The 22,045-nt window shown below is 31.8% G+C and overlaps 1 protein-coding gene across 1 annotated transcript; it reads left to right on the top strand.

Moving 5' to 3' along the window:
* The first annotated feature begins 17,276 nt into the window (after positions 1 to 17,276).
* On the top strand, positions 17,277 to 21,691 carry LOC126703614 (stearoyl-[acyl-carrier-protein] 9-desaturase, chloroplastic). Its single transcript, XM_050402636.1, has 3 exons — positions 17,277 to 17,519; positions 19,767 to 20,271; positions 20,770 to 21,691. Exons 1-3 carry the CDS (start codon positions 17,395 to 17,397, stop codon positions 21,328 to 21,330), a joined length of 1,191 nt encoding a protein of 396 aa, XP_050258593.1. The 5' UTR covers positions 17,277 to 17,394; the 3' UTR covers positions 21,331 to 21,691.
* The last annotated feature ends 354 nt before the right edge of the window (positions 21,692 to 22,045 follow it).

Here is a 22,045-nt window from a genome sequence, read left to right as displayed (position 1 = left end):
GTGAAAACATAGGGACATTTGGGTCAAATGGAGTATAGTCTATTAGGAAAATATGGGTAAATATGAACTCCCCCAACATGGTAGCACTTGATCTTTGATTTGTTGTCCATTTGGTATTTTGAACTTAGGGTTAGGGGTGGAAAAGTGGGAAGATATAAAATGATAGGAGGATGAAAAAGTAGGAGGATGGAAAATAAATTTAATTTCCCTCCTTTTTGTTTGGTTAGGAGTGAAAAAGTGGAGGGATGGAAAAAATGAAGTTATATAAATCTACTCATATACCATTGTTAAAAAAATGATGCTCAATTAAAACAAAAAAAAAAAAAATGACAAAAAAAAAATACAATCACCCAAATTTATTAAAAAAATAAAAATGATGCCTTAAAAATAAATAAAAAAATGGAATGAGAACAAAAGAAACACTTAACAAGGGTATTGAAGCCCAACAAAGAAAAGAAAAGAAAAAAGTGAGAACAAAAATCATACAAATATTAAAACTGGAATTTTAAAATTTATTATAAAAAATAAAAAAAAAAACACACACACACACACACAACACAACACATACAGAAGTCCATGTGCAACTTGCACCTGGGCATTTTTGTCCTTCACCCATAAGATTTTCCACCACTAAGTTTTCTCCCCATTTTGGAGAGAAAAATTTTTGGTGGGTTCAGGTGGGCTACACTATTATTTTCCCCTCTCCCCCTCTCAACCAAACACCCTCCAAAAAGTTTTCTCTCCTCATTTTTTTCTCATTTTTTTTTTCCATCCTCCCTAAATTCCACTCTACCAAACACACCCTTAGTTTTGATGAAGTTAAAATATTCAATCCAATTTATAGCAATTATTTATGGAATAACAAGCTTAAAAATAGTTAAATGAAACTATGAAGAGTTTTTTACTATGCTTAACAAAAAGACTCCAAGACTACTTGACCTTTACAGATTGGGTTGAATTGGATTAGAGATTTATCAGTCCCAAGTAGTTTAGATGAAAAAAATAAACCAATCAACCTGACTTGGCGATTTATGCACGCTCCTAATCACAATATATAATTTTATGAGGTCAATTTATACAACGCTCCCTTTCAAAATATATTCACATTGGTTCACAGGATACACCAATTAAATATGAGAGTAACGATTCATAAGATAGTCTCATAACCCTAATCAATAGGGATTTTTTTGGGGGGGGGGGGGGGGGGGGGCGGGGGGGGTGATTTTTTTTTTAAAACGGGGGGATGATAACCCAAAATGTTTTACTCTAGAAATTTGATGTGATGTGATACCGTTATATTATATGTTTATTAGGCCAACTATTATGTCTCTCCTTTAAAAACAAAGAAAAGAAGAAGAAAGGTCCTACTATTGAAGATAGGAAAAACAGAAAAAGTAATGAACGCCTTAAGACATTGATTTAGAAATTTTTTATGGTAAAAGAAAAAAATATAACTAATTTTTTTATAAAATGAATTATTGACGATTGCTTTAAGAGTACGCTTAATCAAAACCCTTCAAAATATCACGTTATTACTTATCGGCAGCTGTAAGTTCATTGACCATTATAACATCATAGTAGCTCAAAAATAAGAGTATTGTTAGTGATATTAAAGGCGTTGTTCTAACTAAATTCTCAAATTGTAGATATTTGACTCACAAAATAGATGGACATATGTATTTATTTATTATATCTTACCAAACCGGCTATTTAATTTTTCACTAGGAATTTTTCTCAAAAAAAAAATATAAAATGAATTATTGACAATTGCTTTAAGAGTACGCTTAATCAAAACCCTTCAAAATATCACGTTATTACTTGTCAGCAGCTGTAAGTCCATTAACCATTATAACATTATAGTAGCTCAAATACAAGAGTATTGTTAGTGATATTAAAGGCATCGTTCTAACAAAATTCTCAAATTGTAGATATTTGACTCACACAATAGATGGACATATGTATTTATTTATTGTATCTTACAAAACCAGCTATTTAATTGTTCACTAAGAATTTTTCTTTAAAAAAAAAATTATAAAATGAATTATTGACAATTGATTTAAGACTACTATTAATCAAAACCCTTCAAAATATCACGTTGTTATTTGTCGGCAACTGTAAGTCCATTGACCATTATAACATTATAGTAGCTCAAAAACAAGAGTATTGTTAGTGATATTAAAAATGTCGTCCCAGCAAAATTCTCAAATGGTAGGTATTTAACTCACAAAATAGGTGGACATATGTATTTATTTATTATATCTCACCAAACCAGCTATTTAATTGTTGACTAAGAATTTTTCTCCCCAAAAAAAAAAAAATTGTTCACTGAGAATCATTTAATGAAGTGACTGTCTGAAACTTGGATGTGATGTGATATGAACTTGTGTCTAGAGGAGCTATCAGCTTTGTATTCTACACCATATTCTTTTTTTTCTTTTTCTTTTTTTAGAATCTTCTGCACCATATTCTAAGTCTATCTGGTCACGCAACAAATTTACAATTTTTTCTTTTATAAATATTGTTTTGTTGAGGCGATTTGTTTTAATTAATGACAGTGTTGAACCATAAAAAATAGCTTTATGAGGGCATTTGGATACTGCTGAAACTTAAGTCTGCGTTTTGCGTTTTACTTTTTTAATTTTTTTTTTCCTGCACCGTTTCTGATTTTGGGGGACAAAAATAATGTTTATACACTGTTGAATACTGTTCACACACTGTTTGACACTGTTCATACACTGTTTGACACTGTTCACAAGTTAAAAAATATTAAAAATGGGTCCCACGATATTATTCACACATTTAAAAATTATTTTGCTACAGTGTTTTCAGTTTTCAGTTTTCAGTTTTCAGTTTCAGCAACAATAAACTCAATCCAAACGGACCCTATATCTAATTTTTTTGGTTTATGTCAAATTTTTTACACGTACTATAAAAAATAACTTTTTGAGTTCTATTTGATATTTTAGTATTACTTTCAGTTCCCTCGTCATCAATTCATCTAATTTTTTATTAATTAGACCCCACAATAATTCATTTTTAACAAATACCTTATGATTTAACATTTTTCTTAATTAATATATAATAAAAATAATGTTAATAGTAGGTATATGTGAAAATAATAATTCAACAATTATAACTTGCCATCTCAATTAGTTGTGAAAAACAAATAGTCAAATTTATTGTGTCACTAGTGATATGTTTGGTTTGAAGGAAAACTTGAACGATGGAAAAAGAATAATAGAAAAACCCCCCCCAAAAAGAAGTTCAAGTTATCGGTTTTCCTTTGTTTGGTGTGTGAAAAGGGGGATGGCTAGAGATTTTCCACCTAGCTCCACAAAAACCCATCCTCCCAAATTAAGAGGAAAACTTGTTTAGAAAAATATCCTGCCATAAAAATTTATTATTTTATCCCTTTTGGTTCCGATTTCTATATTCATTTTGGAACTGCTTATTTTTTCTGTTTCGTGGAAAGATTTCAAATGTTTAAAAATGTTGTATCTAAGAAATGGTGAGTTTTCATAAAAACCATTTTATAAAAAAGTGTTTTTTCAAGCTCTTGAAACAATTAGACCCAAAGCCCTTCCAAACAAATAATGCTAGCAACGTAACATTTTTCTTCATTTACGGTTCAATCATGTAACATTTTTCATAACTTTTTTTTTTGTTGATATTTTATAACTATTGGTATAATCTTTTGTTATTGAAGTAATTAGTAACACTACTTTTACTTAGGTTCACCACTAATATCACTTTCTTTTTAGAAGAATATCACATTTATTATTCACTAATCACAACATATCATGCACATATATATATATATATATATATATATATATATATATTGTGTCTCCAGACTTATTGCTTCTAAATTGGCACTTATTCCATTTTGTTGAACTAACTAGTCATTAATCTTTGAATCAAAAAAAAAAAAAAAACCTAGTCATTAATCTCTTTTTTTTTTTTTTTTTTTTAAGTTATATATACTATATCCTATGATGGTTCGACAATTGCTAATAATCAAAATCATATTGAGGGTCTCCCCTCTCCTCATGTGTGTGTGTTAAATACTTAGTATTCTAAAAAAAAAAAAAAAATCATATTAAGGTGTTTCTAAAAAAACTCATATTAAGGGGTATTTCAAGATTCATATCAGGCTCACTTCGTCTTGCTGTAAATGTGAAATTTTAGTGAAAAGCCTACAACAATTAAATGGAACGAAGAAAATGGGCCAACATGAAATATGTGAAATGGCTATTTAAAAAGGTTGTAAGCTTGTAGCCTGATTCTCAAAAAAATAAAAAAGCTTGTAACCAGCGGCGAAGGTAAGTACAAGAACGGCGCGCCGGGGGGGGTGGGGCTTATATATAATTATTTTAATGTTTTTAAAATTTTGTCTACAAAAACAAGAGTTGTCCCCCCAAATATTTGAATTAGTCCAATGATGTTCTTAAAAAAAATAATTGGTTTAATAGTTATAGAGATATAACTTTATTTTTCGCATGTGAAAGATAAAGTTATATTTTTTGTATGGGCAATTCTGTTTTTTTGTAGTGGCAATTCTATTTTTTGTTATAAAATTGTTCTTATATCTATTAAATATTTGATAAAGTTTAGTATCAAGCATGTCTGAATCTTTTTTTTTTCAACCCATTATGTGCCGATTAACATGTCATTGACTCATTAAAAAAATCTTGTCACTAAAACTACACATAAAATGTGTCTTTAATTGTCACATAATAAGTCAGAGCAAGATAATTTCAAATATGTTTGGAGCCTAACTTATTTCACCAAGTTTTGGATCATTTATGTTTTTGAGAATTTCATTAGTTGAATTGAAAGATTTTTTACTTACTTTAATATAAAATTTGATCATTTGTATTTAAAATGAAATTTTTTAAGAATTTCACAATAAAAATGGAAATTTTGAATTTTCTTTTATGAAAAATCGCCATTAAACATAATTTTGATTGAAAATACTAAGCTTTTTTTTTTTTTTGGTGTATATATATAACTTATCAAATAAAAAAGTGTATGTATATATAATAAAAAAACATGTGTATATATATACGTGTGTGTGTGTATGTGTGGAGCTTGTCTTAATAGATATATTAGTGTAACAACTTGGCCCTCCCAAACAAAAATTCCTAACTCCGCCCCTGCTTGTAACTCCAAAATATAAAAGTATGCGAGGTTTCTTTTAGGGAGTTTCGTATTATAGTAAAAAACCCTAGGCGATTAAGTGTTATACAAATGAAAGTTTACACATAAAACAATAGTACAATTAAGTGTTATACTCAAAATCTGAAGGGATTGAGTTCCATGTTTCAGAGGAAAATCAGTGGGAGATTTTTTGAATTTTTCCCTACTAAAAAATTAACTATATATAAATAGTACGAAGGGATCAATCCAATGGTAGATATAACGTGTATTAATAAGAGAAAATTTAGTTGATCCCTAACCTAGACTTTCTATCCCACTCTAACCTATAGATTGAATAAACATGCACGTGGAGGGATTTTTCTAACCTAACATGAAATGAGTTAATAACCTGACCTTATTATTAAATTGATTTGTTCAAAGTTGATCAGACCCATTTATTCACTTGCCCGTCATTTTGTGAAGGAATCACCCAAATCTACCTAAAGCTAAGTAAAATAAACATGTATGTGCATGGAATTTTTAAGCATTAGCAAGTATTTTGAACACCAACATTATTTTTTTCTTAAGAAATAGTTTCAACTTATAGCGTTCACTTTTGATGATTACTCTTTATCATCAGACCAAGACATTAATTGGTTTTTTGTATAGACAAAAATTAAATCTCGGATCTTTTATTCGATAACAAGAGACCTTATCAATCAAGCTAACTGAAACCCACAAACTCCATTCTATTGAGCCAGCTACTAATGTGACATACTATTTTGGGTTCCATACTTCTATCTCATTGATTGTTTTTGTAAGTTGAAGGGCAGTGAGTAGATTTTAGTAGTATAATATTTTGGGTTCTCTCTTATTTCGTTGATTTAATACGTCTATTAAATTTATTTAAACTTAAAGTTTAGTGATATTGTTCATTTTTTTGTTCATAAAAGAGAATTTTTTTTTAGGGGGAAACTGGACTTTAATTAAGAAAGAACGGCTAAATCAACTTGAAGTAAGAATAAAATTATGGTAGAACATCCTCCATCCATACTAAAAAGTCTAGAATATTACTAGCATATTTAGCCAAACTATGAGCAATTGAGTTACCTTCTCTCTTTGTATGAGAGTAAAGTAATTGAACAAAACCTTGAGAATAAAACTTTACATAGTACCACAAGGCATCCTACTGACTATTGAGGCTCAAATAATGTTAAACATGTACCATATTAAATAAAATAAGATAACATGTTCGAGTAGAAATTAATTTTTAATTATGTTTGGTCGTTTATTGTTGTTTGCATGTCACTGGAGAGTTGAGGTGCAAAACCCAATTTGATGTGAAATCTAACTTTGAGGATTAAGGTTTGGGTATGGAAATGCCTCAATTAAGAGGAATTTTTGAGAAAATACACAAGTTAATAATGAAAGATGAGACATCCTAAGTGACTTCTATTACCAAGAGACAAAGTGAAATTCCTAATTCTATGTTATTTCCAATGCTATTATTTCAAAGTCATGACTTAACTTAAAGTAACCTAGTTTAAAGTGAATTATACCCTAATTCTTATAAACAGACTGAATTAAAGTGCTTTGATTTGAAGTAAACCTAATCAAACTGATAGATTCTAAAGATTTAGGATTAAATGTTTAGAGATTTAATTTGTATATGTTAGCAAACTGAGAACAAAAACATGTCTAGAATAAGTGTTAAACATTGCTCAAAGTGTTTCAAGTCAATCTTAGGAATATTCGAGCGGCAGGAAAAGGAATTAAGTTTCATTGAAGTTCGATCGATTAAAGATCAAGCAAAACGACCGATCAAAAATCAAGGAAAAATAATTTTTGAAGAATTTAAATCAGGCCCAAGCCCACGAAAATGTTTAGGGTTTCAGTTCAACATTCTTAAGTATAAAAGAAAAACCCTAACTACGTTTTGAAGACTCTTGGAAGACTTGTAAGTTACTCATGTGAGATCTGAGAGGTTTTGTATCTTCTAACTATACAAGTGTCTACTAGAACAAGACTACAATCAAGTGCTGATGAAATCTAGTTGCCGCAAGATCAACAAGTGGTAATCTGAAACCTTTGAGTGGGATCTCAAAGCGTGGGAACTTGTGTGCTGCAAATTCAAGAGAGAAGAGTCTGTGAATTTAGAGTTTGCACGTAGTTGTGTCAGTAAGTTACTACTGGAAGTAGCAATAGTTTTAGGGTTAAATCTTTTATAAAAACTTCAATTCTCCATTAGTGGATTTGTTTACCTTGAAGATAACTATGTCAAATCCTCCCTAAGTTTTTACCTTAAAACGGTTCGTTTAATTAGTTTTCCTAGGTGATCATATCTGTGTGTTATTTACTTTTCCGTTGTTTGCATGAAATGATCTTTCATTGTTTAACCTAGATCTCATAATTAGCCTAAGTAATCACTTGGCTAATATATTAGGTTAAACAATCTGCTTTAAGGGGTCTAAACAAACAAACACAAACTAAAATGATTTGAAGTACATCATATCAAAGCGAACTAGATTGAAGTAAATCAATTCCAACTAAACTAGATCAAAGTAATTGCATCATATTCAAGCCTAAGTTATTATTTTAGGGTTTGACTTACCTTCAACACTTTTAAAAATGAAACTCCTTTTGTTTTGATAAGAGACTGTCACATCACCCACTAACTAAATAAAATGTGAGGATTAAAATTCATTACCACTTATCATTGTTTATTTAAAACAAAAAAACATGTTTTATTAATAAAGTACTGAAAGTAAACTAAACCTATTATTTTAAAACCATACATATTCAAAATAAGCGTAAATTTAGTTAGTTCAGCAACCAATAAAAAGCGTAAGTTTAGTTTATACGCAAATAAACACATAAATATGGTTTTCACTTTTCTTTTCTTCACAAGAAATATACATAAATATTTCTTGTGAAGGAAAGAAAAGTAAAAAGATGTAAAGTATAAAAAATGATAGGGAAGTGACAGGATAGAGAAAGCTACTAGTTTGGCAATTGTGCCATGTGTGTATAGAAAATAATTAATTGTTCAATATTTCAGGTACAATGCTTCCTCTTCTAAAACAAAAATAAAAGTTAGAATTGCCCCCAACTAGGGAAATCTACCCACCCCCAAGACCTGCAATGTTGTCCATTCCATTCCGACCCCATGCCCTCCATAATTTATGCCCCACATACACACATAGATTTGAAACTACAAATAAAAATTAAAAATTAAAAATTAAAAAAAAAAACTTTGTATACAAGTGTGAAGCATTGCAACAATGGACGAGGTCAGCATAATTTATCCTCCACATGAATACATAGATTTTGGTTTGATGGTCACTTCATAAGTATAAAATTCTTGTAGTGTGGGGAGTAAAGTCGAAGTTCAAACCTCTAAAATGAAACTTTATACACATAAATTAAGGCTAGAGTAAAATTTTTATATTATATAAAAAAAAAAAAAAAAAAAAAAACCAAAAAAAAAAAAAAAAAATTTTTATAAAATTGCTTACTGTACAAATATGTACACTGTTCGTTAGTCTTCCAAATAACTTGTTCTCCGGATCAATTGAATGATGTTTTCCGTTTCTAAGCTTAATAAAGTTTCTAGTTTTGATTCAGTCAAAAAAAAAAAAAAAAAGTTTCTAGTTTTGATTATTAATTTCATAAACAAGTTTTTGGGATAGAACTTGCCGAATTAATGTTCCAATACAATAACAGTTTTTCAGTTTTAAACCAGAAAAATGATTTTTAAAATGGTATACATACAAGCATGGTTGTCAAAATCGCGATCCGGATCGTAAAATCGCACAATTTTACGATCCCACCTCACCAAAAAGTTTAAAATCGTAGCAGGATCGCAAAAATGGTAGGATCGTATGTAGGATCGTGTAGGATCGCATAGGATCGTAGGATCGTATGGGATCCTACCGATCTTACCGATCCTACCATTTGGCTTGATTTTTTTTTTTTTTTTTTTTAAAGTGGGATTCATTTGGGTAAGATAATCCACCTAAACTCACAAGCCCAACGGGTTATCAGAAGGCCAATAATGAATTGAAGTCCCAAATTTACCTCTATGTCAACTTAAAATCTCAAAAAAAAACCTATATTACTTAAGTTTAACATTTTCAAAAACAAAACCTAAAATATTTAGATGATGAAATGGGATATGACAATGACAGTGATTAGATTAGAAGAACCTTAGAATGAGAATTCTCTTTTGGATTTCATATTTGTAATTAGCTAGTTTACCTTAGACTGAGAATTCTCTTTTGGATTACATATTGTAAATTTGTAGTTAGCTAGTTTTTATATGCTAACTAGCCTAACTTATTTTGGATTTGGAACTTAGAATTTGAAAAACATTTTCCATATGTGTAGATAATATTTTGGTCATGGTTGTCAAAATCGCGATCCGAATCGTAAAATCGCACGATTTTACGATCCCACCTCACCAAAAAGTTTAAAATCGTAGCTGGATCGCAAAAATGGTAAGATCGTATGTAGGATCGTGTAGGATCGCATAGGATCGTAGGATCGTATGGGATCCTACCAATCTTACCGATCCTACCATTTGGCTTGATTTTTTTTTTTTTTTTTTTAAGTGGGATTCATTTGGGTAAGATAATCCACCTAAACTCACAAGCCCAACGGGTTATCAGAAGGCCAATAATGAATTGAAGTCCCAAATTTACCTCTATGTCAACATAAAATCTCAAAAAAAACCTATAGTACTTAAGTTTAACATTTTCAAAAACAAAACCTAAAATATTTAGATGATGAAATGGGATATGACAATGACAGTGATTAGATTAGAAGAACCTTAGAATGAGAATTCTCTTTTGGATTTCATATTTGTAATTAGCTAGTTTACCTTAGACTGAGAATTTTCTTTTAGATTACATATTGTAAATTTGTAGTTAGCTAGTTTTTATATGCTAACTAGCCTAACTTATTTTGGATTTGGAACTTAGAATTTGGAAAACATTTTCCATATGTGTAGATAATATTTTAGTACTTAGTTGCTAATTAAACATGTACTGAAATTTTTAAATACATTATGTCAAAAGTTAAATATATTTTGTTTCGTTAGAATGACATAAGAACGATGTAGTGCGTGCAAATTACATTTTATGATGCAAATTTTTTTTTTTAATGGATGGATTCATATTTTAAGTGATTATATAACATACAAAGTTATTATCAATAGGTTTTTTGCTTAAAATCTGAAAATAGGTAGGATCTTACGATCCACGATTCGATCCTACGATCTACGATCCTACCTACCTTCCACGATCTTACGTAGGATCCCGATTTTGACAACCTTGATTTTGGTACTTAGTTGCTAATTAAACATGTACTGAAATTTTTAAATACATTATGTCAAAAGTTAAATATATTTTGTTTCGTTAGAATGACATAAGAACGACGTAGTGCGTGCAAATTACATTTTATGATGCAATTTTTTTTTAATGGATGGATTCATATTTTAAGTGATTATATAACATACAAAGTTATTATCAATAGGTTTTTTGCTTAAAATCTGAAAATAGGTAGGATCTTACGATCCACGATTCGATCCTACGATCTACGATCCTACCTATCTCCCACGATCTTACGTAGGATCCCGATTTTGACAACCTTGCATACAAGGCAGATGAGGATTGATTTGATACAGTGACCTCATAAAAAACGAGAGTAATGTTCATAAAAAAAAAAATAAAAAATAAAAAATGAGAGTAAAGAAAGGGGGGAAAATATATCTCTTTATCGGGTATATGCTCTCCATTCTCACCGTTGATAGATCCCACTGTGAAAACCAAAATGAATGATGTGCCTTCAGGTTAGTTTTTTATTGAAAAATTTATTTGTTGAAAGTTGAAAATAAAATAAAATAATACCTTAAAAAACTGAGATTTAAAAGGTTGTATATAAATAAATAAATCACTAAAGTTCAAAGACTTGCAAGGCTGCTCCATGCTCCAGCGTATGCATATCTTCTAACTAATATAGTATAATATATTTATATGTATATTTTAATTAAGTCTTCTTTAACCCTTTACCCAAATTAAATTAAAAAAATAGGGTAAATTGTAAAGTACACCATTGAAATTTAGCATTATTAGATTTTACACTTTGAGAAAATTAAATTTACACCCTGAAGTTTGGTTCCGTTAGCAAAACCCCACCCCTGGTTAGTTTTGGTGATTAAGTAACACATTATCTTGTTGACATTTTTTTTTTTATCTACCAAAATAACACAACTCAAACTGAAAAGCAAAATTATTGGGTTTTCAAAACTTACCCAAATTTGTATTAGCTAAAGCCACCAAGTAGACCCTAGCCCAAATGAGCGGAGTGGAACCGTTGCAAAATCTCTCTTTTCCCTCTCGATCTCTTTTCCCCCTCTCTTGATCTCTCTTTCTCTCTTGGTCTCTCTCTCTCTCCTAATCTCTCAATCTTTCTCTTTCCACATGTTGATTTCTCACTCTCTCTCTTTCCCCCCTCTTTCCTTTCTCCCATAGTCCCTCAAATTTCTCAAGTCACAGGCTGCTAGGGTATCGATGGGGTTGGGGATGATTTTTGATATTTAGTGGGCTAGGAATGACATCGTTCCCCTAAGCCCTTTAGTTTCTTTTTCTTTTTCTTTTTTTAATTAATGTTTTTCAATTTTTTAAAATTAAGAAATTATTAAAAAAAAAATCAAAAATGGTGTTGTTTTGTTAAATAGATAGTAGCACTCAACAGAAAACTAACGGATGACTGAATTGACTATATTTGAAAATGAAAAAAGGTGAAACCTAGAAGGTTAATTTTACATTTTGACCTTTTGTATACCTTAAGGAGTTCTCTTTTTTTTTTTTTTTCTTTTTTTTTTTCCTTTGTAAATTCTATTGTATAATAATATTTTGGTTCAAAATAAGTAACCATTTGGATGGGAACGTATTTTAAAAGTTTGGGTAATTTTAACTATGAATAAAATTGGGGTAGGAAGTGAGATATATTTGAAAGGATTTTTTTAATTCAACCATTTTACCCCTTGATTTATGCTTTTGGGAAAATCAATTTGAACTAAACCAAAAATGAATTTTTTTTTTGAAAATTGTGGAAAATGGGCACCAAAAAGTCATATTTTAATTATATATATATATATATATATATATATATTTTGAAGACATTGATTTCATGTTATTACCAACTAATACCCTCTAAAGTTAATAAAGTATATTCACCTTGGATTATATTTTATATCATATTATGGATAAATTAAATGGATTAGTTTAAATACCAATGATGTGACAAAATATAACTAAGATTTTTTTTTTTTGAGAAAAATTTTAAGATATCCATATTAAAATTAGCTCTCTATCCTAATTATTATAAAGTACTTATTAGGCAAAAATACAAAACTGACCCTCTAACTTTCACTGTTTTTCATTTCAGTCCTCTAACTTTCAGTTTTGTCAATTCAATCCTCTAACTTTCAATTTTTGTCAATTCAAGGTTTCATTATAACTCAGTTAGCGTTGCCATTAGATATGCTTGAAACAACGCTGTTTTGCTCTCTTTTTTTTTCTTTTTTTTTTTTTTAATTTTATAAACTCGAAATTAAAATAAAATAAGAAAAGCCTGGGAGAAAAAAAAAAAAAACCATTAAGGGAACTAACTTATAGACTCGGCCGAGATTGTTCGGCCCGACGATGTGGTTTGACCCGACCAGCTAATCCACAGGATCAAACACCTCTTTATTCCTTGATCCGTGCAAGAAGACTTCAATCAGAGAAAAAACCTGCGGTCCATCTCTGCTGTTTTGCCCGAAGGCGCACCGGAGGCTGATAGGTTTGTGAAATTCAGGCAAGGAGATGGGTTGGCTTACTTGTTTGACCCGAATATTTACACCAATGGTCGAATTTTGGTGCAAGGGATTGATGGGGTTTGTTCCCACCGGAGGAGGAGACCAAGTAATGAAGTAAGCAATGATTCAGGGAAGGGGAATGACGACATCGTTCCCTTAATGTTTTCTTTTTTCTTTTTTTTCTTTTTTTTTTTGAGATTTTTCTTATTTTATTTTAATTCCGAGTTTCAAGCATAACTAACGGCAACACTAACTGAATTGTAACGGAGCCTTGCATTGACAAAAATTGAAAGTTAGAGGACTAAATTGACAAAACTGAAAGTTAGAGGACTGAAATGAAAAACGATGAAAATTAGAGGGTCAGTTTTGCATTTTTGCCTACTTATTATATATATTATTTCTTCCCAAATTATTGGTCATGCTAAAAAAAAAAAAAAAAACCTCACATTTTAAAAGGAATATCATTTATTGTCTTGTCTCTTAATTAAAAATAAATATAAATTTCCAAAATTACCCTTAACAAAGTTCTCAAAAATTTTTATCATTTAAAGTACGTATCTTTTGTAGAGGCATAATAGAAAAGGCGTAAATGCACTTTTAGTCCTTACATTTTGACCTTTTTCCATTTTAGTCCCTACATTTTATTTTTTCCACTTTTAGTCCCTAAAACCAATTTACGCTTTCCGTTTTAGTCCTTGAAGCACTATTCCGTCACCAAACTAACGGGAAAACTGGACGTGGCTGACGTGAGCATTAAAATATTATCAAAAAAATTATTTAACATTTTTTAAATGCCAAAATTATAAATAATTAATTAATTACTCAATTTTAATTAAAATAAAAAAACAAACAAACAAAATTATTTTCTTTCCAACAAAAAAATTTACTTTCTTTTAATTAAAAAGAATTTTTTTTTCCAAATTTTTTTTTTCAGAAGAACATATTCTTTTTTTGATGAACTCAGAAGAACATATTCATGTTCTTTATGTTGTTTCCTATATATGATTCATATTCTTACCAAACACAAAAAACACAAACTCAAATTTAAACATTACCACAAGATCACAAACACAAACACAAACGCAAAGAACACAATAACAAACATAAACCAATTAAAAAGAGTAATTAAAAATTTTTCTTTTTTTTCTTTTCATTATTTTCGGAAGAACAAAGTTACATGTTCTTCATGTTCTTTGGGAAAGAACATGAAGGTTGCCCAGAAAATTAAACATGCAAAAATTCATTCAAAATCCCTTTCCTCCACTGAATCCTCCAACAAATCAAACCCATAAACCCAGAAAAATAATAAATTCCACATGAAAAAAACAAACCCATAAATTTAAAGTAAACACAGCAGCAACCTGAAACCACCAAACCCAATCAAATCTCATCTGCCCCTCTTTTCACTCTCATCCACTACTCTTTTTTCTCTCTAGACCATTCCCCTAAATCAAATCTCTCTATCTCTCTCTCTCTCTCCAAACCCAATCACTCTCTCTCTCTCTGTGGTGAGACCCAAATTCCCAATTGATCCGCAAATGCCACCTCTGAACAACAAATCGATGATGATGAACACCAGGCCAGGAAGAATCGACGGCGACTCCGACGAATCAGAGACGCCATCGAACAATCTCTGGGTCGGTAACCTAGCTAGCGACGTTGCGGACTCAGATCTCATGGATCTCTTTGTCTAGTACGGTGCGCTCGATAGCGTCACCTCTTACTCTTCTCGCAACTACGCTTTCATCTTCTTCAAGCGAATCGAAGTCGCTAAGGCCGCCAAGGATACCTTACAAGATGTCGATCTCCATGGCCACCCTATCAAGAGCGAATCGGACTCCGAGGCAGGGACTAGATCGGGTGGGGCCAAGGTGGAGGAGGAGGAGTCAGGTTCAAAGATCGGGTGCCAGGAGCCAGGGTCAAGCTCGTCCTCGGACTTGTGAGGTGAGTGGGACTCAGAGCCGAACTCGTCCCACTCGGACGAGTCATGGGGAGTGGTGGGATCGAGGGGCGAGTCATCGGAGGAGGATGAAGTGGCGTCTTTGAGATCGTTTTGAGAGAGAATGAAGACGAAAGGGCGAGCGGTGAGTGAGAGAGGGTAGAGAGAAAGTATGAGGTTTTGGTTGCTGGGTTTCATGTTCTTTGATTCGGTGGGTTTCTATTCTTTCTACAGTAACATTAAATTGAGTAATTAATTATTTTTTTTTTAATTTTGGTATTTAAAAAATGTCAAATAATTTTTTTAATAATATTTTAATACTCACGTCAGCCACGTCCAGTTTTCCCGTTAGTTTGGTGACGGAATAGTGCTTCAAGGACTAAAACGGAAAGCGTAAATTGGTTTTAGGGACTAAAAGTGGAAAAAATAAAATGTAGGGACTAAAATGGAAAAACGTCAAAATATAAGGACTAAAAGTGCATTTACGCCAATAGAAAACTTAGTAAATTATTAACTATTAATTTTAGAAACGGAACAAAATTTTGGGATATCCCAAAATAGAATATAGGATTGGACCAACAATTTGGAACGGTTGTCTTGGTCTTTCTACTAATACAAATAATAGAGCAAATAACAAAATATTAAAATAAAAGTGAATTAATATCAATATTTAGTAAGAATTGTACCTCTAATATAAAATTTGATTTAGAAGCAAATTGAATGTAAACATACAACTTTGCATTTTGTCTTCAAATAAATAAAAACTTTATTTCCAAACCGATTTTGGAGTAATATACTAATATTCCTCCAACCCACTATATGACAAATGATAAAACCATCCACGAATACTTTAGTCACATGACCTATTTATTAATGAATCATGTGACTTATTTAAATAATACACGTTGATCATTTTATAAGTCACCACGAAATAAGTTTAAGAAGATTCTTCTAAATCGGTTTGAAGGAAATCTTTGTCCACTAAAAAAAGAAGCAATTTTTTTAAAAAAAATTTCTTTTTTAAAAATCAGATCATCTCGTCTGACCTTACTTGGCCTTTCAACGAGTTTTTTTGGGCAAATAATTGGATCTAAGTTCAATTTTAGCATATTTATGTAGAGTTAGGCTTCTGTCTAATGCATTGATGAATTCGACCAAAGTCATACCGCTCTCTATATATTTTATACATGTAAAAGTCTCTGCGGTCCCCAATGGATATTGGAAGTATGGTACATCAAAAATGTACTAGGTGTAGGAGTCTAGGAGTATGAGTCCATTGTCCTATGAGCCAAAAAAAAAAAAAGAGTCTATTGTCCACGATTTAATGCATAGGAAGCGACAATAGTACTACATAGCAGGTAGATACTGTTACTAATTCCATGCCAAAACCCACCGAAATATAAAGAAGCCATCAATTGAGAGGAATGCGACACTAGCAGTAGCAGATGCTAAAGTGTGCCAAAACCCACCGAAATTTAGAAAAGCCATAAATTAAGAAAATGAACCTCATATGGTTACTTCGTTACTTTCAAGGGAAAATTCATTGGTACGAGACGTAAATTCCAAATATTCTAGGTTCAATTTGCTATACTATTGGAGCAGATTTGTTCTACCATTTATTTTGATAAAAAAAAAAACATTTATATAAAGGTAACTTTTAGTATCACCCCACACTTTTAGTCCAATAATTATTCCATAAATATAAGTGATTGTGGGGTGTAGGAGGCAAAGATCGAGATTTAAGTTTTCAAGAATGAGTTTTACACACATATATATTTAGATTATACTAGAGTAAAATTTCTATTTTGTATAAAAAAAAAGTTTTTTTTTGTGTGTTTGGTAGTATAAAAAAAATTGAATTAAAAGAAAATTATCTCTTAAATTTCTTTATTTAGTGTGAAATGAATTTTTTACTAAATATTTTTTATTGAAAATGAACCAAGCTAAATAAGGAAAATGAAATAATATTTTTCTAACTCATTTTAAAGTTATTAATTTATTATCAAACAAAACAGAATGAGATAATTTTTAAACAATATTTTTTTCAAAATAATTCATTTAAAAAAAATATTAATATCAAAATGAGTGTTAAATTAATTCATTATATTTTCCATACATAGGATTTTTGAAGTATTTCACAAATAGACGGTGGAATATTCCTACCAAACTCCAAAAGTGAAATACTACCACTTTCCTAATTTTTTTTTTATTAAAAAAAAAGAGTTATTCTAATTTTAATTTAAAAAAACAGCAATGGCATTTTAGTATTTTACTAAGATAATGACATGTATAGCTATGGCCAGCTATAAATGGCTCTTCCTTTGCCTTGCTCGCTTATATATTCCTCACACAACAAACGATTCTTTCTCTTTTTGTGGAGGAAAAACAACCGAGAGCTGAAATAAAAGGCCGAAAGGGAAAAACAGAGTGCTGAGAGAGAACCCCCAAAAAAACAATGGCTCTCAAACTCAGTCTTTTCACCTCTCAACCTCCAAAGCTGCCATCTTTTGCTCTCCAGCAAAAGTCCACTCTCAGATCTCCCAAGTTCTTCATGGCTTCCACCCTCAGCTCTGCCTCTAAGTGAGTCTCTTTTTCCAGAGCCATTCATTTTTTTTTTCTTCTAGAATAATCAGTGGATCTTTGTGTTGTTTCTTGTTTTGGAGCTGTTTTTGGATCTGGGTTTTTGTTTTTACATCTTATTATTGGCTTTTGAGTGTGCAAGTGATTGATCTTTGAATTGTGTCAAATGGGTTTTCTTTTTTATCTTCAAAGGGTTTCTATATCTTTGTCTGATATTCCTATGCTGCTTTGTTATGTTGTTATTTAGCTAATTCAAATTCAATAATATTGCTTTCATGCTCTAGCAGTAAGTTTTCGTTATTACCGAGGTGGAGGTACATATTTGATTGATGTCCCATTTGTTTTAATTTTATGAATGTTGTTTCTTTGTATTGGTCTTTCTCTTGCTTTATTCATTCTAGATTGAATTATTTGAGATGCTTTAAGACCAAAAAAAAAAAAAAAAATTTATTACTTCATATTTATAGTGAGCTAATTGAGAGGTTTTGTAGCTTCAAATGCAGGGTTTTAGATCTTCTTGATGGGTCTGATTCAATTTGATGATTCAATTATGAAATGTATGCAATTTGAAATATTTCTTTATTTGTGGAAGGAATGGTTCTTGTATGTAGTTATTTCTTGGTGGTTTCTGTTGTATCTGCCTTTTCTTCTAATGTACTTGATAATTATTTTTCGGGCTAAAAAAAAGGTTAGCTTGCAACATTGATAACATTCTAATGGTGGATTATCTTGTTTGTTCTTCTTGGCGACTGCTTGGTTAGGAGAAATGAATATTGACGCAAAAAATGCTTCTTCTTTTTTTTGTTAGTCACTATATTGTTGTACTTTCTTGAAGCCCCACAAATTCGTGATACACGTTATAAAACTTTTTTATTTTTTTAGTTTTTCCCCCAAAATATTTTGGTTTGATTATGTTGGCAGTAATGGTTTTGGTTGATTTATTGAATTTTTAGTTGATCTGTGTTAATGAACGTGTCATTTTTTTATATCTAATTTCTTTTTGGTGGAATGTGTTAGAAACTTACAGCTTACAATAAACAAATTATATACCTAAAATTGAAGTCTTCCCCTGATTAGTGGTTTTATTTTTGGAAGAGTATATTCTGAGAATTTGAGATTTTTTTTTTCCAACATGTATTGGTTTTATTTGATGGATGCATGATTGTCCACCTGTTGTTTTCTCATGTTTTTGGCAGTGTTACTGGTTTTGTCTACGTGTGGAAGCTTTCTTGATGCATGTCTGTACTTGTCCACTGTCTGGTTTTAATGGCTCTTTTTTTCTTTTGCCCTGGTAGTTCTACTAAGTTAACCTTTTCACTGTGGGCTACCCAAAATGACTTGATGTATTGATTTTGCATGGTCTGCTTTACTGAGACATTCAACCTTTCTCACAAAAAAAAAAAAAAAAAAAACACTTTACTGTGGGCTTGTATTGCTTTAGCCCATGGTCTGTTAGCCCTGCCCAAAATATCTCTTTGGGATTTTCAATATGAACCCTGCAACTTACATGCCTTTTGGTTTAATCTTATTTATATTTTCTAAATTTTCTTTGGATTTGCTTATTTGAATTGGTGATCCTATACTTTGTGCACTGGTTCTTTGTCCCTGCACTCACAGCCCTCTTGACTTCCATTATAGGTTGCAGCTGTAACCTGTAGGTCACATTATTTATAATGAAGGATGATATTTTCATCATGTTTGTGTGTTGAGATAATGTTGTCACTTTTAAATGGTTCTCGGACTTAAAAATTCATTATTTTTCATTTCACCTATTGGTTTTTCTTTGTTGGTGTTAATAATATTTATCTATTTTATGACACTTGTGGCTTAAAATGTTTCCTACGTGATTGCTTTCCAATTGGTTGGTGGTTTAATATGATATTGTGAATTTTCATTCATTATTCTTTAAGATCTTGTAGTGTGATTTAGTCTCTGAATCTATGGGCTTTTACACCCATTAGAAAACTTAACCTCATATGATTAACAAAATCTGAGGACACATCCTCCTTAGTTCTTGTACTGTTTTCATATAGTGGGGAGAAAGGAGGGTTGGGGATGTTGGAGAGGTAGCCATAGACTTGATCTCCTTAATGATCTTCTCCTTTAAATAAGTTGCATATAATTAGTTGCACGTGTGCTTCTTTCGGGCATTGTGAACTGTTGCCATATGATGGGCAGAACCTGAATTTTTTTTTTTTCTAAGTAGGTGCTAGGACAATCTAATGCCACATTCTTCATTTATTGCAGGGAGGTTGAGAATCCCAAGAAGCCTTTTACACCTCCTCGGGAGGTGCATGTTCAAGTCACCCACTCCATGCCACCACAAAAGATTGAAATATTTAAATCTATGGAGAATTGGGCTGAACAGAACATTTTGGTTCACCTGAAGCCAGTTGAGAAGTGTTGGCAACCACAGGATTTTCTACCAGATCCTGCCTCTGATGGATTTCATGATCAAGTTAAGGAACTACAGGAGAGGGCAAAGGAAATTCCAGATGATTACTTTGTTGCTTTAGTTGGAGATATGATTACAGAAGAAGCTCTTCCCACTTATCAAACTATGCTTAATACCTTAGATGGAGTTCGGGATGAAACAGGTGCCAGCCCTACTTCTTGGGGAATTTGGACTAGGGCATGGACTGCTGAGGAGAACAGGCATGGGGACCTACTCAATAAGTATCTCTACCTGACTGGACGAGTAGACATGCGACAAATTGAGAAGACAATTCAGTATTTGATTGGGTCAGGAATGGTGAGATCCTTGCCACATAATTAATGAGACTTTTCTTAAATCTTCTTTGCATGTGCATGCATGCACCCCACGCATAATCCACATGTAGACTTGCTGAAATCATTTTCACATGTACTTGTGTACTATTTGATTAAGGCTTCATACACAAACAAACATGCACATTTGGAAAGCTAAATACGATCAATCACTTCATGTCTGTTACTGGTTTGGTACTCCAACTGCTGGAGGGTTGTGACTATTAATGGCATTTTTTTTTTCAAGCATTGGTTCCATTATTTGCCTGTTAACATCATGTTTTTGAACCAAAATACAAATCCTTTGTACAGGTCAAATTATTTTCTCCAAAAAATGTTTGCTTTTGTGATTGGATGTTACCAAAAAAATTAGTAATTGATCTAGTTGTCTTAATAGTTTTTTTTTTCTCTTTAACTCTTTTCTTAAGTCCATGACAATTCCTTTGATCCTTAACTTTAATTTTCTCTATATCTTTTTTGATAGGATCCCCGAACTGAAAATAGTCCCTACCTTGGTTTCATCTATACTTCATTCCAAGAAAGGGCAACCTTTATCTCCCATGGGAACACAGCCAGGCATGCCAAGGAACATGGAGACTCAAAATTGGCACAAATATGCGGCACAATTGCTGCAGACGAGAAGCGCCATGAAACTGCCTACACCAAGATAGTGGAAAAGCTATTTGAGATTGATCCTGATGGAACTGTCATGGCATTTGCCGACATGATGAGGAAGAAGATCTCCATGCCAGCCCACTTGATGTATGATGGCCGTGATGATAACCTTTTTGAGCACTTCTCTGCTGTTGCACAACGGCTGGGTGTCTACACTGCCAGGGACTATGCCGATATATTGGAGTTTTTGGTGGGCAGATGGAATGTGGAAAAAATGACTGGACTTTCGGCTGAGGGGCGGAAAGCACAGGATTATGTTTGTAGGTTACCTCCAAGAATCAGAAGGCTAGAGGAAAGAGCTCAAGGAAGGGCCAAGGAGGCACCCACTGTTCCATTCAGTTGGCTTTTTGATAGAGAAGTGAAGCTCTAAATGCATTATGGAATAAAAAAAAAGGTTTACTCCCCAGCAAATACCTTCTCACTAAATCATAAATAGAGGTAGAAGTTTTCAAGTTGCATTTTGTTTCCCTATTATAATCTTCCCTCCTAGTGTGGAGAGAATTTGTTGGGGGAGTGACTCTGGCTGTAGATACAGTTGTTTCTTGTGTGGTGTCATTGGATATATGCAGAGAGGGGCAGCTGTAGTTTTAATATTGTGTTCTTTTCAGTGTTATGTCTTGTATGAGTCTCTGTTCCTCCATAGTTTTTAGTTTGTTCTGAGTGTAAGAAAACAATCTTCATGGCAATTTTGATGATGATGGAAATCTCAAGTACTGCTTTAAGTTGTCCTATTTTTTTGCCTCATTATGACTGACATTCGTATGATATATGCTCAGTTTAATTCATTAGCCTTTCTGTGAAGAACAATCTATATGAAATCCGCAAAGGCCATAGGGCCATTGAAAATATATGGTACTATGTAACAAGTCAGATTAATCAATCTTTTTTATTTTGCACTCCCCCAAAAAAAAAAAAATAATAATAATTTTTATGGTAGTGAGAACTTGAAATATGGTATTGAATATTTATTGAACCTGCCATTGTATTTAAGAACAACCTGAATGGATAACCTCAGTAATTGCCATAGTACTGTGACATTTAAAACGAATAAAATTATATGTTAACATTGTGGGAGGACTTTCGTC

The sequence above is a fragment of the Quercus robur genome, chromosome 10, assembly GCF_932294415.1.
Source record: "Quercus robur chromosome 10, dhQueRobu3.1, whole genome shotgun sequence".
Taxonomy (NCBI): Eukaryota; Viridiplantae; Streptophyta; class Magnoliopsida; order Fagales; family Fagaceae; genus Quercus; species Quercus robur.
The sequence above is the reverse complement of the archived record's forward strand: the minus strand, read 5'-3'. Positions and strand labels throughout refer to the sequence as shown.

Bases quoted from the DNA above. Each gene is read 5' to 3' on its own strand.
- LOC126703614 (XM_050402636.1), top strand. From the start codon at position 17,395: ATGGCTCTCAAACTCAGTCTTTTCACCTCTCAACCTCCAAAGCTGCCA. The intron at 17,520-19,766 runs GTGAGTCTCTTT...CATTTATTGCAG, and splicing joins ACCCTCAGCTCTGCCTCTAA to GGAGGTTGAGAATCCCAAGA. The intron at 20,272-20,769 runs GTGAGATCCTTG...CTTTTTTGATAG, and splicing joins ATTTGATTGGGTCAGGAATG to GATCCCCGAACTGAAAATAG.